This window comes from Apis florea, unplaced genomic scaffold (assembly GCF_048593485.1).
Source record: "Apis florea isolate Af1SG1 unplaced genomic scaffold, ASM4859348v1 contig_2350_pilon, whole genome shotgun sequence".
NCBI lineage: Eukaryota > Metazoa > Arthropoda > Insecta > Hymenoptera > Apidae > Apis > Apis florea.
Window position 1 is genome coordinate 9,274,762 of NW_028256565.1, and position 16,919 is coordinate 9,291,680.

General features: G+C 31.9%; 1 protein-coding gene across 8 annotated transcripts in view; it reads left to right on the forward strand.

The window, feature by feature from the left end:
• The window catches only part of LOC100870354 (neural cell adhesion molecule 2), a 428,395-nt gene that overhangs the window by 362,302 nt on the left and 49,174 nt on the right, over positions 1-16,919 (forward strand). For all 8 annotated transcript variants that reach the window (XM_086904550.1, XM_086904548.1, XM_086904549.1 and 5 more), the window contains 2 exons: positions 10,310-10,518; positions 13,849-13,965. In XM_086904550.1, coding sequence (XP_086760676.1) covers positions 10,310-10,518; positions 13,849-13,965 — 326 coding nt within the window. The remainder of the gene's footprint in view (positions 1-10,309; positions 10,519-13,848; positions 13,966-16,919) is intronic.

The following is a 16,919-nucleotide window of genomic DNA, read 5'->3' on the forward strand; positions in this document are numbered from 1 at the left end:
TCAGAGATTAAAATACCCTGGGACTGGAAACGAATTTATGGAAAATAATCCCGTTTTTGGAACGGGAGAGAAACGTTAAAACATCAACGATTATTTCACGGGATGTTTCGTAAAATGAGACGAAAAGATATGACGAACGTGAAACGAGATCAAAGTTTCGTCTCATTATGCGTGTGGCGTGCTCGAAATTATCAGATACAAGATCTTCAAGTGACTTCCACCGATTTCTTCACGGTACACCGTGCTCCTCCTCCTCAACTTTCTCAAAATATTTGCTCGCGGTAAATAATTCTCCTCGCTTCCTCACTCGGGGACATTGAATTGAGTAGCGTTCAAATCGTTCCTTTCCAATGCAAGTCTCGAAAATATTTAGAGAGTTATTATACGTGAGACGTTTTTTAAAGCATATTTTAACATTCACACATCTTTTTTTCTATTTATCTCTCACCTATGTTATGTGTGTACGTTTTATAAAAAAACTCAAAGTAACTATTAATCTCGTAAAAACACAACAATCAATCAAAATTAATACCTTGATTTTCTCGTAGAAATTTTAAATATATCATACAATAACAAGTCTCACGATATCCTCCAATAATTTCAATAATTTTCTCCTCGCCTGTAAACAGCGCGTATACACATAGGTTGTCACGCATTGAAACGAGCGGAGAAAATCTCGGGTCGAAAGTGGAACGAAGAAAAGCCGTTCACACGGGACGCTGACAGAATGAAACGTTCAGGGACGAGAGTATAAACGTCCTCCGAGGACCGGTTCGAAGATCCAGACCCGTGGGGCGTCGTGTCGGCCGCAAACCTCATCTTGCCCTGCGGCCTTTTATACGGGACGAAAAGATTCGAGAACACACCTGTCCAAATGCACCGTGGATAATCGAGTTGGACTCGTAATTCGCGCCATCGAACCATGCTGTATCGATTTCACGACACGAGTATCGGTCGTTTTTCTTTGCAGACCTGCCCGTGTTCCTCTTATTTCTCTTCATTCGTTTCTTTTCTTCCAATCGTTCTTGTTACGACATGGTATGGAATTTGAGGCAAGGAAGCGAGGTTTTGATTTTTTTTTTTTTTTTTTCTAATGGATTTGTTAAAACAGATTTATGTGATGGATGTGTGGAAGGTTTGATTTATGACAGATAATCGTTTGATCTTCTGTGTAGAATATGTATAGATTATGTTACAGTTACGTTATGGGGAAGAGAGTTAATGGAAAGATTAAAGTAGTTTATTATGTGAAAGTTTCGGTGAATGTCTCAATATTGCGAGAGAAGGAATATGAGATTTCAGCGGTCAGATTTTTCTTTATATTCTTTTTAGAATGACAAGTTTCAACAAATTAATTCAATATAGTGTGATTCATTGTAAATTCTAACGATCGAAAAACAATTTGTAAATTTATTGTATATTTATATTATAAAAAAAAAACTTTGTTTAAGAAACAAAATTAATAAAAATTATCCCAGTAAGTAAATTATCGACACACAATTGTGAATAATACAAAAATACAAGAGAGCATTAAACGAACGAAATTTCAAACTGCCAATAAATAATTATTCGACGTCTACGCTTCCACCAGTTTCCAATCTCAATTAAATTGCTCGCGTAAAAAATCAAAATAATCGATGAAGTAATGTTCAAAATTAATTAATTCGATTGAAACGTTCGAGACCTTTTCGTTTCAAACACGGAATTGCAAAATTTCGACATTTTCGACGGGAGGGGGGGCTAATATTTTCGCGGGGGAGAGGTTTTTTAATCACCAACGATCGACAAATATTTGCCCGGATGTTTTCATCGAAACCCGGATGATATTTTCGTGCGTTTTAAACGGCTTTCGGGTCAGATCGATTTTGTTGTAATAACGCGATAGGGTAAATAAGGGACAGCCTGTCGGGTAAAAACATGATAGTCATTTGAGATAGTCATTTAAAGCGAGCGTTCGACGTGTACCACATTTTTGGTTTTAGTTTGAAGGGAAAATTTACGAATTTCTTCATAAGATGCTCATCAAATTATGATTTATAAATAACAGTAACGAGAAAATAAAATATTTGGAAATTTTATTCGATTATTAAATATTTACTTCTTTTTTTTTTTTTTTTTTTTTTCGTTATCGTATAAAATCTCAACTAAACTATCTTTTAACTCGAATTTTACTTTTCTTCTGAAATTATTGAATATTAAATGGAAAGCTTCACTGTATTTTATATTTTAAAATTCGTTCCACCACAAATCAAAATAGACACAAAATCTATTCCTCTAATCTCTACACATGAAACGAATAACGCTCATAATTTGAATATAAAATATTTACAAATATCGAAATGCTAGGTAATCACTTCTAGGTAAATAAAATTAAGATACAATTGTTGAATCATTTTTTTTTTTTCCAAAGATCGGAATTTTTGTCGATACGAAACGACAACACGTTTGTTCAACGCGTCATCCTTTGGAGAGGATGCAGTTCGCGAGAGGCAGAACTTGCGACAGGACGCTTGTCAAATGAGCAGATTTATTAGTAACAATAAACCAGCGCGCGCGGATACGCGTGACGTATGGGCGTTATACAATGTACAGCACAATATGATTCAACTGTGTGCAGAACAATGTAGAATATGGCGGGCACGGTAGACGTTTCGTTTCGTGCGCCGCGATAAATTGGATCTAATGGGTCGTTGTGTTCTTTTCGATGGAAAGATATGGAACCGTGAAATGAGATGGTAGAATTACGCGAGCGCAAATTGAATTTTCGAATTGCGTGTATATATTATGACGATGTGCGGGGGTGTAGAATCCCGCTAGATGGTATTGGGTGGGGAATATTGGTGCGAGATATAAGCGGGAAAGTGCAAACCTGGGGGAACCTGGTGAAGTTACAGGTTTGCGGAATTGTAGAGAATTCGTAGAATTGTGAAACTGTGAAATTCGAGGATGAATTCGTATCGCAAAAGCGAGGTGCGATTGAATGAATTGTAGAAAATGGAAAGTTGGAACGTATACGTATATATGTTGACAATTTTGATAGTAAAATGTTAAATTGTAAAATTTGTGAAATTGTGCATTATTGATAATTCGTAGATCATCGTGGAAGATTGTAATAATGAGAAAACTGATAGGATGTTAAAATTTTAAAATTAGAGTGTTGTGTTAAAATTAGAGAAAACGTTTAAATTGAACATTGTAACAGGATGGAAATATGAAATTATGGAATGATAAAATTGCAAAGTAAAGGTATTGTTGAAATTTGAAATTCTGATATTGGAGAATTGTAAGACCGTAAGGCTGCAGGATTGTAGTACAAGGGAATTACAAATTAGGTTAATAGAATAAGAGAATTACAAATTAGCTTTGAAGAATTATAGAATTGCAAAATCCTAAAATAACATAGATGCTTGTAGCGTATGCAAATTAAGAACAAGAAAATATATGAAATCAAAATACCAATTAATAATAGAATATTGAATTGATTGCAGAATGAGAAAATTATGTAACGGAATAACAGGAATTACAACAGGATTGGAAAATTATTTCAATATTTTTACTGTAAAACTCGATACTACGACGAATAGAAAAATAAACGAAAATAAAATTTCGATACGCGAACATTTTTAAAAAAAACGTAAATTTGCAAAATTATAGAATTACGGAATATCAAATTATAAAAAACACGAATTAATACAAAAACATTATGTTTAATAAATATTTAAAATAGAAATTCTATTTACTTATAAATAGACAGAATTAAAAATTATTACATTAATCGTAAAAATTTAAATCCAACGAATAGATACGTATCCAAAATGAAATAGAGAATCTATATAAACATAAGATGTACGATAAATTTGTTATTCAAACTTCACTCAAAATGCGATAAGAAGGATTCGATCAAATATAAAAGTACATATTGAATCTTTCGATACGTGTTCTCCTCCCTTTCGCCCCCCCCTCTACACAAGATCCCTTATTCTCAGAAGTTGATATCACGATCGCAGTTTATGCATAGAAACTAGGAGAAGCAGAAATCCCATCTTTCTCGCTATCGTTACAGAGGATCGCGTCCTCATCTTTGCTTCACGTACTATTTCCGTTGCCGCGTCTACCGCATGGTCGTTCCACTTACGGTAGAACTTGAATCCAAGGATCGTGATCGCCCTTCTAAGTCTTTAAAATGTATGAACACGTTTCGAGTTGTAAAACAGAAATTACACGTATACAATTATGTTGGTGTTTGTAATTCTATCGACGAGGAATTGATAGCACGATTATCGTAAAATAATTATCTCAATTATCGTTCGATAATTATTTCAAACGTTACGTTTGAATCTTTTACTCGCAACTATAAGGGACAAGACAGAGTGGAATATACCACCATAACTCTTGTTTCCAGTGAACTCTTACACCGTGGATGTCGATCGAATGGTTGAAAGGGCAAAGAGCAATTCATTTTATGGACCTTGAAGATCGTCGGCAAGAACACTGCCGTGGAACATTTATGAAATTAAACGTGCCCTGCCGTAGAGTCGACAAGAAAGAGAGTTTGTGTGGGAAGAAAAGTGACGAGATGGATAAAATAGGAGAGTGTATGAAGTGAAATATTCGACGTTTTCCTTCCGATTTATCGCGTTAAACGATACCTGCGTCGTATTTTTGATTTTGAATATTGTGCGCTATGCAACGTTGCAACAAATTTTAACAAACAAGTAAATAACATCTAAATGAATATCAGGAATATTTTTCAAATTGTTAAAAAGTACATGTGTAAAAAAAGGAATACAAAAGCTGAGCTCCAAAATTTTGCTAAATGTTAAATGTTTTTCCAATTTTAAAAAATGATCACAATAATTGCAAATATGAAATATAAAATTGTATATAATATGCAAATATTGCAAATATAAAATTATAAAATATACAGTACTTGTAACACGATTCAAACCAAATACCTGTCACACATATTCTTTAAACAAGAATGATGGTATAATAATAAAACCGACTTTGTAAAAGTCAGAAAAAAAATATTACTATTTCTCCAGTACTACTACTACTACTACTACGACAATCGCATTACCTCGCGTCCAACTTTACTATACGGGTATAGCTTTTATTAAAACTACGGCGAAAAGTCGGCCCTATTTTCACGAGAACGGTTGTATTTCGGCGGAAAGGCGAGTTTCTCCCGCGAGTTTATTTTACTGGCGCGCGAGGCGTGAGTGCGGTTTCCGGCCGGGGGAATTTTTATCCTCCCTCAGGTGGGGGAGGGGAGGATGAAATAAAGAGCCCTCGCTCAACTTATATCGACGCGTTGCGCTTTTATTCCGCTTCGCCCCGCGGCTTTGGACACGCGAGCAACGTTTGGACAGAGGGGCAAAGAGATTCCGAGATGAATTTCCGCCGTTTAACACTCGTCGAGTGGCTCTCGCGCGGAGACTTGCGGCTTTTTTGTGAATTTTTACTTCGCTCCCCTATTCGGCTCTTGATTCCTCTTTTCCCCTCCATCTCTTCTCCCCCGATTCTTTTTTCCTTTTTTTCGTTTTTCCCTTTTTGACGTTTTCGTAATATGTCGTTGTTGATGGCGGTTGCGAGCTATTTGCGCGATAATCGAACGCGCTTCGAGGGGGAGAGGAAAATGGAAGGTTATACGAAGGCAAGGTGTAAAGGTGGTTATATACGTAGATGTGACGCAATTTAGACGTGGCTCTTTCGTGGAACGGTGATCGAAGCATTGATATTTATAGTTTTAATAAAGAAATCGTATCGTGGAGGTAGATGTTAATATATTTTGGTACAATAAATAATATTAAATTAATATCTTGTATAAATGTAAAAGTTGTATGTTCAACGTGAGATTTTTATTTTGTTTTCTTGGAAATAAAATCTTAAAAGATTTTCTTTCTTAGATCACTTTTTGGAAGAGGAAAATTTATTTTCAAATGGAATTATCACAAAAATTGTTTTTAAATGTTGTATTATTTTATCTATCTCTTATTTTTCTAAATTTTAAATAATCTATAATTTAATATTTAAACGTTGAACGATATTAAGAAAATTTATATAGACAGTGAGCTTCATCCCACAAGAAAAATATTTACAAACTCGTTAAAAATCGAGTTAACACAGTTTTTCCATTCGAAATATTCTTCTCCACTTCTAGAGGACTAAAAAGAAACTCCACTGATTCCAATTCGATTCAGTATGAACAGCGAATGTTATTAATTCTATCGAATTAGCGTTGCTAACGAAGTTAACCCGCTTCGATGCGAAGTCCGCGGAATTACCAAAGCCCGATTGAAATTAACCGAGTATCCAAATTCGATTTTTATTAAATCCAGTTCGTTCGATGTCGTGCCGACTAATCTCACCGTGCAAACTAATTACTTCGGTGTTACGCGTTAAAGTTCACGGTTAATTACATCCTAGCTGTCAAACGACCACTCAATCGGAAATCGCAACCGAAAAAAGTGCTCGATTAATATCGTTTCTTTTTTATAATTAGTTTGTTGAATGAGATATTGCGTAACTGAACAGAAAATCTGATGCAAATTCAAGTAATTTCTAAGTATAAAAAAAAAAAAGGAAAATATTCCACACAATTGAATTATACAATAATACTTGATTTATAGCTAAAAAGTTTAATGAAATTTAAAATAGATCTTTTTCTTCGATATTCTATTGTGTGTTAAATTGTAAATAATATTTCTAATAAAATATATTAATTTTTTTAACATTTCATTTTCTATTGTAAAATAAAAAATCTCCAGATAATGAAAACTTTCTTATATTTACTGTTGTCTCTTTCCTATACAAAATTTCATTTATACTCATCGCGAGAGCAAGAAAAAACTCGTCAAGAAAAGAAGGAAAAAGTATATAAATAAAAAATGTAAATAATCATGGAAGAAATTTCTTCAATCTAGAAGAAACTAGAAGTGATAAGGGATGATAACTGCTTTGATCTCTTTAAGATCGTCCCATACACGATCGATAGTCCCATGAATTTATTTAGTCTGGTAGAAGCAGTAATAGAGTAATAAAAGTATCTTTGCGTAGAAACTAAATAGTATTATGAAGCGAAGATACTCAAATATTTCACATGACTTCTCTTCGTTCCACGACATATTCCACGATTGATCGTTTCACGAGAGTTTAGCACAGGCAATATGAAAGTTTCGATGTCCTTGCTCTTCTTTTTTTTTTCCTCTCTTCTTCTTCTTCTTCTTCTTCTTCTTCTTCTTCTTCCATTTCCACTTCTTCTGCTCACTCGAATCTCGAAGAATACTTTCGTGTCCATCCACCATGGAATAAGGTTAGGCTTCGTTTGTGCGCTTCTCGAGCAAGTTAGAAATTTCTGTGTTGAAATTTTCTTTACCAAAATCTTTGAATTTTTTTTATTATTTAATTTATTTTTTTTTTCGTAGATACATATTGTATTTATAGAATAAATATTATTAAAATTATTTAATAAACTTGTATGATAATTTGATCTTTTCATTGTATAATAATAGCAATTTGTCATAACAATGTGATTTACTTTCTATATTTGCAATCGTGGTTAAGTTGAAATTGTTAGGAGAAAGTGAAGGAAGTGAAAAGGAGCAAACAAATCTCATTATGTTGCCTCTCTATTTTTTTCCTCTATCGATAAACAAGCAGGAATTACAATTCATCTCAATCATATGAATCATCATGTATGATGTGTCCAATAAATACTGTCGTAAGTTGATTTATGTCCTCGAAATGAATTATTCAATCCATCGTCCACAGTAATAGCATTTCCTTAATGTATAAATGCATTTCGTTTGATTCCAGATTGCATCAGCGTTAGATTTAACGCTTTTCCTTCAAAAATCGATCATAATAAATCTTTTCTTCTTCGCATCTTTTATTTCGATGGACAAACGATCAATATTTAATTTATTCACTCGCGTATAAGTTTTTTGCACGCGAATTTACACGAAATTCTTCAGCCACTATAATACATGTCACGACCATTATTGTCCTGCCATTCATCTTTCACTCATTCATTGCAGATCTATTAATGGCCTATGATACAATGAATACGTTTCAAGTAATAAATATGGCATAATTAATGATTTTATTATGCATTTCATTATCATATTTCAATGTTTCAAAAATTAATTTAGAATACAATATTAATATTTATCAATTTAGCTCGATTTTTTAAAAAATTCTCGATTAAATGAAATTACACATACGTATTAAATTCATAGTTGCAATGTAAAACGACACGCTCTAATATACGTTCAGAGACAAAGTTCATGATGAAAAAAACGTTTCAACATAAGTTTTTCCACTTCTGTCTTTTCTTTCTTCGAAACCGTCCTAGAACACGAGCCAAAACGCTCGAAAATGTTTGCTCGCCGGGCTAATAAACTTGCCGCGCGTGTATGAAGCGAGCCAATGATCATGAAGAACAGTTTTATTGGGAAAATTGACACGGGCCTCTGCTCGAAATACCTCGAATTCCTGTTTTCGCGTGACTACGTTGAAAAGCTACGAGAAATATTCGATGTAATCGGAGCATGGAATCGCATTGTTATCGCTCGCTGACATTACGTATTCTATCGGTATTTTTACACTGTTTTTTTTTTTTTTTTTTTTTTTTTTTAACCGATAGAATATTTGAATTTTTGATCGTGACAAGATTCGTTGATTCGACAATGATTACTCGGTGAGATACTTACTGATAAATATATTTTACCGATTGTGAAAATGATTCGAATGAAATATATTTGATGATATGTAGATAAGGAGGAATCATTTTCGAAAAAAATTCATTTTTACGATATGCAATGTAAAAAAAGAATTTGGATATTATTGTATAACATTTGTCGATGGATAGAGAATTGTGTACATATCGTATATATAATGATAATTTGATGTACAATTTTAATGTATTTAATAATAATATATCATGATGATATAATGATACAATGTTACATTTTTATTCGCATAATATTTAATTTTTTTCGTACCATAATTAATCAGAGATACTGAAAACAAAGATATGGAAGTCTGCATATTATATTTATTAGTTACTAATAAAAATATCTGTAAATATTTTTTGTAATCATTGTATATGTTTCTATAATAAAAATTTTTATAATTATATAAATTGGAATTATATAAATTAATAGTAATAATTCCAATATGTGTAAAAGTAATGTAATACAAAATTTAAAATAAATTCAAAGTGAAGTTATTTTCAGAGATGCGTTTATATGTTAATTGAATATATTATTTCAGCGATTCCATCCAATGATCGAGAGATTTTGTTCGTGAGGAAATTATTTCAAGTTTCAATGAATTTTGAAATATTGAATTGTAGAAATATGTTATGCGATGGGAACAATTGCACATCACTCTGTATTTTAATATAATGTTTGCCAATATGTACGAATACTGCAAATGCTGCCTTTAAAATGATAAACGCGTCCTCTTGGAAACAGGAATTACAGAAAACATGGATAGAAATTGCCAAAGTGATGATTGTAATAATGCGTTTCTTTTGAAAGCGAATTGGATTTTTGATGGATTGAAAATTAATATATCTAACAGAAAATATAACGTTATATTCATAATTCCACTTAAATTCGCTTATTCTTTGCAACTTCGTTCAACAATTATAGATACACATTCTATAAGCCAATTTTACAGCTAAATTTTCTTTTCCATAACAAAAATTTCAATATTTGTATTATATTCTTTATGTCTTGTGAAAAAATTTGAAAATTCTTATCAATATAAAAATTTCTAAGAATAAATTAATTTATATTATTAATTCTTATTCCCATTTGAATATTTAATATATAGATTTGAAATTTCCTATGGAACGAAGAAATTAAAAATTTTTCATTTATATCGACGATAGCAATCAAGATTGACATTCTACACCATTTATATTGTTCTATCTCTTTCACTGTTCAATGTTCAAAATTTGAAAAATTCCTTTCCACGTACACGTATATTGCGATCAAAAATATATTTTCCATAAAACGAGAAGATAAAAATTTTTATAAAAGAAACATTGTATTTACCAATTCATCAAATCACGTTATTCTTCATTCTACAATTCTTCTATATATATATATCAAAAATATAAAACAAGAGAGTATAGAAAAAAAAAATTATGACATATTTCCAACAAGATATAATATTTCCCAAGAAATCATTCAGAAGTATTGTTTCGATTCAACTAACTATTGAAACTCATTGTCTTCTTAATCCACCCCTTTGCCATTTTTACTATCGCTCACTGTATACATTCGTTTATTTACAGTTTCGACACGAGGGGTCGAAGCAACCTGGAACAAGGGAAACACTGGCAGGATATCAGCCTCGAAAATCGTGCCTTCTTCAGATATTCAGAACACCCCGCGAAACTCATTCTCGAGAAAGTCGGTGAGAGCGATGCCGCCGTTTACAGATGCAGGGTCGATTTCAAGCAATCCCCCACCAGGAACAGCAAAGTGAATCTCACGGTTATCAGTAAGTTTTCTTTCATATGTTTTATATTCATGATTTTTCTTTATCTTCCTTTTCCTCTCTTTAAATTTGCAATAATTTATAATATTAATATTCTATAATGTGCAAATTTATTTATATGTGATGTTATAATTAAATTGATTGATTTTTAATAGAAATAAAATAATGAAATTTAATATTGCAGAAATATTCAAACAGTTGATAATATTGTTAAATAATGATAGAATTAATTGAATATAAATTTAGCCTGTTAATATAAATATACTAAAATAATTTAATAATATTTCCAATGAACAAATATATGGAACAATAATTTTTAACACACTGTGATGTTCAAATATTTAATTGTAATAATAATTATTATATCTTTTCTTTTTTCTTGAGAAATGATTTAAACATGAAATATCAAAGTAATCGAAATTGTAGAAATAATGTTGATTTTTAATTTATACAATGTTCATGTTGTTACTTTTTTTTGAGAATTTTTGATGTTTCGATGATATTCAGTTTCGAAATGATTCCTTATTTATTTTTTCTTCTTCTCCGTTAATTGTTCTTCGAATTGTAATTTTTTTCTTGAAACAGATCCCTCATTATATAACCTTTTTCTGTTTCACCTTACGACTTTTCCTTTATCGGCTATTTCTTAAGTTAAACTCCTTTGAACCCTTTCCCCTTGCATCCTCGACCGGATACGTATTTCGTCCGTCCCTTGTGTCTGTCCGTTTCATTCTCCATTAATCTTCTCGTCCTTCCATTTCCTCTGCTTTGAGTCACCTGCATCCATTACTTCCTCTTGACACGGTAATGCAATATCTTCGAGCTTTGTCTTTGCTCGAACTTGTTTATTACGCTTCCTTTTTTCCTACCATTTGTTTGCGTATCCATCTCCTTCTTCCATTTTTCATCTTATCACTGACAATTCTTTTTCAGTTTTTGACTTCCATCTCATTACACACACACAGATTTTGTAATTTTTATCTTGTATAATATCAACATTTACGATTATCTTCTATTCCATCTTTAATATCTTTTTTCCCTCTAAATATATTTTTCATGATTCTCATTTATTTTCGAATTAAAAAATTTTTCACATGTGTTCGTGAATTTTGTCATACATCTATACATCCTCCTCTTGTTTCTTTCCTTTGCAATTTAGTTTTTTAATACGAATGATACGGGCAGTTGGAATGTTATTACAGAAACATAAAAAGAAAATTAAAAAAAAGAAAAAAAAAAAAGCAGAGTCATTCGTATCTGTGTCACTAGTACAACCACTTTTCTTGATAAATTTCTAAGTTTTCCTCTTTTCCTCTTTCTCTCCTTTTTTTTCCCTCTTTGTCTCTTTTTCTTCCTTTTAACAATTACACGCTTCTCTCTTGAATAAATAAAATAATATATATAAACTAAATTTTTAAAATTATATTTCTTCTTTTTGTTTTAATCTTCATTACGTTATATCGATTTTTTCTGTTTCTTAATTTTCTTTCGTATGTTAAATGTTATTTCTTTTTTTACCTTGTGATATAATGGATTCTAATTTTATAGAGTTTATCCCTTCTATTTTCTTTTTTTAAGATGAAAGAGAATTTAATTTACTTACTTTTTTCTAATAATTTATAATTTTTTTTTCTTTATTTTATTTATTTTACTCATATTTTTGGAACAAATGCAATTTTCTTTGCTGATCCTTTTTTCGTATAATAATGCCTTTCTATGTTATACCTTAATATTTCACAAAGTAATAATTCTATTCTTCTTTGTTTCTTTCTCTTGAAATCAAGGAAATTTCATTTCCGCCAATTTCTTTCGACCAACAATTTCCCCAATTTTCATAATTTTTCCTAGATTCCAAAGATAGATAAACTACCTTTCTTCCTTTTCTCAGCATCGTCATTTTTAATTTATTTTTCATTTCGTTAAACTTTCTTCCTACGATAATCCTTTTTCAATTTTCCTCCATGCTATAAAAACCACAATTCTCTCACATTGAGACAATTTATCTATTCATTTCTCTCTTCAAATTTCATCTTCCTGATAATTTTTAACAAATTTTTCACGTATCACATTCTAGCTTAATATTTTCTTCATCCTATCCTCTTTATCTTTCTCTCTTTAATCAACTAAACATTCAATCCCTGCCTCTCTCTCTCTCTCTCTCTCTCTCTCTCTCTCTCTCTCTCTCTCTCTCTCTCTCTGGTATCCTCAGAATTGATCAGGCTTGGCAGACCGCTTTTCGCGATTAGCTCGAACAAACAGAGAGTGGATTCGGTCTTCTTGACCCGGATCTATCGTTCAGCAAGCGACGATTAAAAGGAGTTTTTTTATCTGAAAGTCGTCAGGAGAAATACGAAATTAGATCGACGATCTTCACGGCGTTCGTCGAAATCGCAGGCATCGATGTCAGTGATATCGATAAGTAGATTCCAGTGCACGGTTTAAATCTTGTTGTCGCTCAAAAGAATTCGTTTTCCTTCTGTTTCTTGCTTCGACGAGGAATCGACGACGAGGAATCGTTTCTCTCTCTCTCTCTCTCTCTCTTCTTAAATTTTTTCCAGGTCAATATCGAAATACATTTATCTTTTACTTTTTAGACTTGACAAGATTAGAAGAATTAACAGATGCACACGTAATATCACTTCAAATATAAAACGAATATTAAGAATTAAAGGAATTTTAAAGAAATTTTTTATTCACGCGATAATATAAAAACGTGTAAAAACTATTTCTCATATAGCGTACCCATCGATCAAGATTATATTTGTATTTACCATCCGCTAATCCAATCGTTATTAACTCGGCGAAAAAGCTGTAAAATCTAAGGAAATCTTTCGATCGCGCAAACATTTGCGGAATTAAGGAATAAAATTCTTAACTAGCAAGATTACCATCCCAATTACTATAATTACGACACGTCGCAAAAATTCATTTCACCTTTACCGGATGAAACTGATAAAATTTCTTCGTTGCAAGAAAACAAGCCTTATCTCCACGGCCCCGCAATCTCCGCCCCTCTCGTTATAAAATAATTTACATACCACGCGACCACATTTCTCGAGCGCGCCACAGGGCGGTTATGAGGCGGTAGATAAGAATTGCCACCCACTACACGGTGTCCTGGGGTGTCTGTCGGACGACACAGGTCAGTAATTCATCGTCTTGCAAATTGATTTCTCTCCTCGCGGTGGCACGAGACGACAGTCACTTCTTTATTTCTTCGTTGTTTGTTTCGCGTGGGAAAAAAGGGGTGCGGGATTATTGGAAGGGAAAAAAAAAAAAAAAAAAAAAAAGGAAAGAAACTAAGGACAAACTCATCGTACGAAATTGTTACAGTACCGCCGGAGCAGCTTAGCATATTGAACGAAGATGGAACGTCTCATATTCCCTATTACATCCTGGGCCCGTACACCGAGGGCGCATCTCTGAATATTACCTGCGACGCTACTGGTGGTAAGTACTCGTGTTTCACTTACCCTGCTCTACCTGTGTGTCTCTCCGTTCACCTCTTGTTTCGCTCGATCGACGTCGAGTATTTCGAGTATCCGTGTGTTCTTGTGGAAACGCGTGTACGCGAATGTCTTCTCCAATTCTACCTTCTCTAACATTTCGATGTAATCACGTGGGATCGCTATCGATTTATTGAGCAACGTGTGCAACGTTCGCAAACACATGGTTTCAACCTGTCGCAGCACTTCCGCTTAATTGCGCCGGGATCGTGAATGAATTATTTCTCGGCCGGGATATTTTGATTTTCGCGTGAAAATTTTTATGATAAATAACGTGTTGATAACGTGTTAGATAAGTACAAGAGATAAGTATTTTTTTTTTTTTTTTGATGATTAAATTTAAATTTTCTTCCTTTTCACGATGAATTATGAATAATGTCTTTCATTTCATTAAAATATATTCTTTTTTCCACTATATTGAAATTATAATTGATATTTTCAATTAAGTGTTGAGGATGTGAGTATTATGTGTGCGATACATAAACGTTAATTATTTCTTTAAGGAATTATTTATTAATCATATAAAATCAAGATTAAAGAAAACATAATTTCTTTTGTAATTCCTTCCATCTATTGTCTTACGTTGTTTTATTTGTATTATTTGTATTATCTTATATCCCCTTGCTATTTTTCCCTTTGTATTTCTATTCTCACCCTTTTATTTCGTTCTTATCTCGTACAATTTGCTTTTCTGAGATATCCAGATAGAAGATATCCAGATAGAAGATATCCAGACAATACAACAATACAATAATTTTGAATTTTCATAATGTCTACGATTCATTTTAATTGATGACATATTATTTTTGATATCCTGATTGGCCAAACATTATTAATAAATTTAATTTTATTAATAGCAAAGAATGAAATAAAATTCCTATTCTTTTTATTTACGAATAATTTTTTCTCATTGCTTTATTACATTTTCTACAGTTTATTTTTCGATTTGGCAAACGAATTTTGAGTACTCATAAATTTATTTTTGGTTACTCTCCTTATAATCTATTATCTTTAAGAATAATTTCTTATATTGTAAAGTAATGTGTTTATTAAAATTAGAATTTACAAATGTGATACTACATACGAGTGCATAAATTCATTCTCAAAGATTTTTCAAATTTTCGTGTTCTTTTTGTTCCGCTTTTACATCTCTTTTTCCTTTTATCGACGTAGAATTTATTAGCCACATGTTTTAAGACGCTAACTTTATGTTGTTTCGTATTTGCACGCAAGAAAACTATTTGCCTATCTTCTTGTACTTTTCTACTTTTCATTTTATTATCTTCTATATTAATATATATTTATCATTTTATTTATTACAATTTCTTCGATATAAATTTAATAAGTTAAATATTAAAATGCTAATTATAGTTGAACATTAACACCGTTAACGAGTTACGTTAAAATGTATAAAAGATAATAATGAAATGAATACGAAAAGTGTATTTATAAAAATTCCTTTTTCCCCCCTTTTCGTGTTACTTTTCAAATAAACAAAAACAAGGAAGAAGAAACGTTAACTTATTTCCTTCAAAACTCGAAAATCACTCGATTTCGCGCTTATTCCCGTTGGCAACCCAATTTCTATCTAGCATCGATATTTTCGATCACATTCCATTTTACATTCGCATGCAACGCGATCGGCGCTTAATCTCTATGTAATGCGAACGTCACACGATCTACGCGTGAAAAAAAAAAAAAAAAAAAAACAAAATTTCCATCAACGGAACAGCCGGAAGTTGATCGCTTCGGGAAAGAGAAGTATGATTAAAATGAAAATTTAATAGCACCAGGTACCGGTAAAGAAGATGAAACACACGGCTGTATATCGTGTTACGGCTCGTTGCTTTTTACGCGAATATAGCGTGCATACAGGGTGATTCATATGACTGGATGATTTATAAACCGTTCGTTGTTAAAAAAGGAGAAATAAAATTTGAGCGATCTTAATATCCTACCTTTCATTCTTTTCCTTTTTTCCCCATCTTGTTTCTCCGACAGTGAAATTACATTGTATCGATTATTTCTGGATCGTATCGATTTAAATCTTAAACACGATATTTAATGGGATCAGATTTTGTAATACACGTATATTCTTGTGTATTCCTTGGTGAATATTTTATGAAAAAGGTAGGATAAATTGGAGAAGTATTGAAGAAATTACGTTATATACAAGATGTGTTGAATGATATAATTTTGAGCGCATAAAAATTTTCGAGTTAAAATATTTGAATCGAACAATAATACTTTCCTGATATTTATGGCAGGAACGATTTGCATTCCGCGAAGAAATAGAGGAAGGAAATATCGGAACCGAATTTAACTACGTCTAACTGCTTGAAATTGTCTAACTATATATGGAGTCCTATTATTCGAAAGGATTCTATTTCGATGGCTACATGTACATTCTATGTACTTGGAAACTATTGCACGACGATTCTAACTCTATCTTATACAATGGAATTAAATCTTCCTTGTTCAAACTTTTATTTTCTTTTCTTTTTTTTTTTTTTTTTTATTATACTCCTTGAATTTTAACTAATAGATTTATTTTCGTAACAGAATGTTCCCCTATAAGTAGTATAAGCCAATATTAATCAGGCTTATAAAAATTATATCATTAATTTCAAAATATTCTTCACCATACACAAAATTTCTCACTTATCAACTCACATGAGATATCTTCAATGTAATCCTAGGTTTCTTGTATCAAAATTAAATAAATTAATTAATTTTTCTTATAAAAAATTTTAACGTGATAAAGGAAATTTTTTAATAATCAAGACTACTAGAAACTGCTTTCGAAAAACAAGATTTTAAACGACGATTAAATTATTTCGATCATAAAGACAATCATACTCCTTATTTTTCAATTATTCGTGCGGAAACTCAGAATGT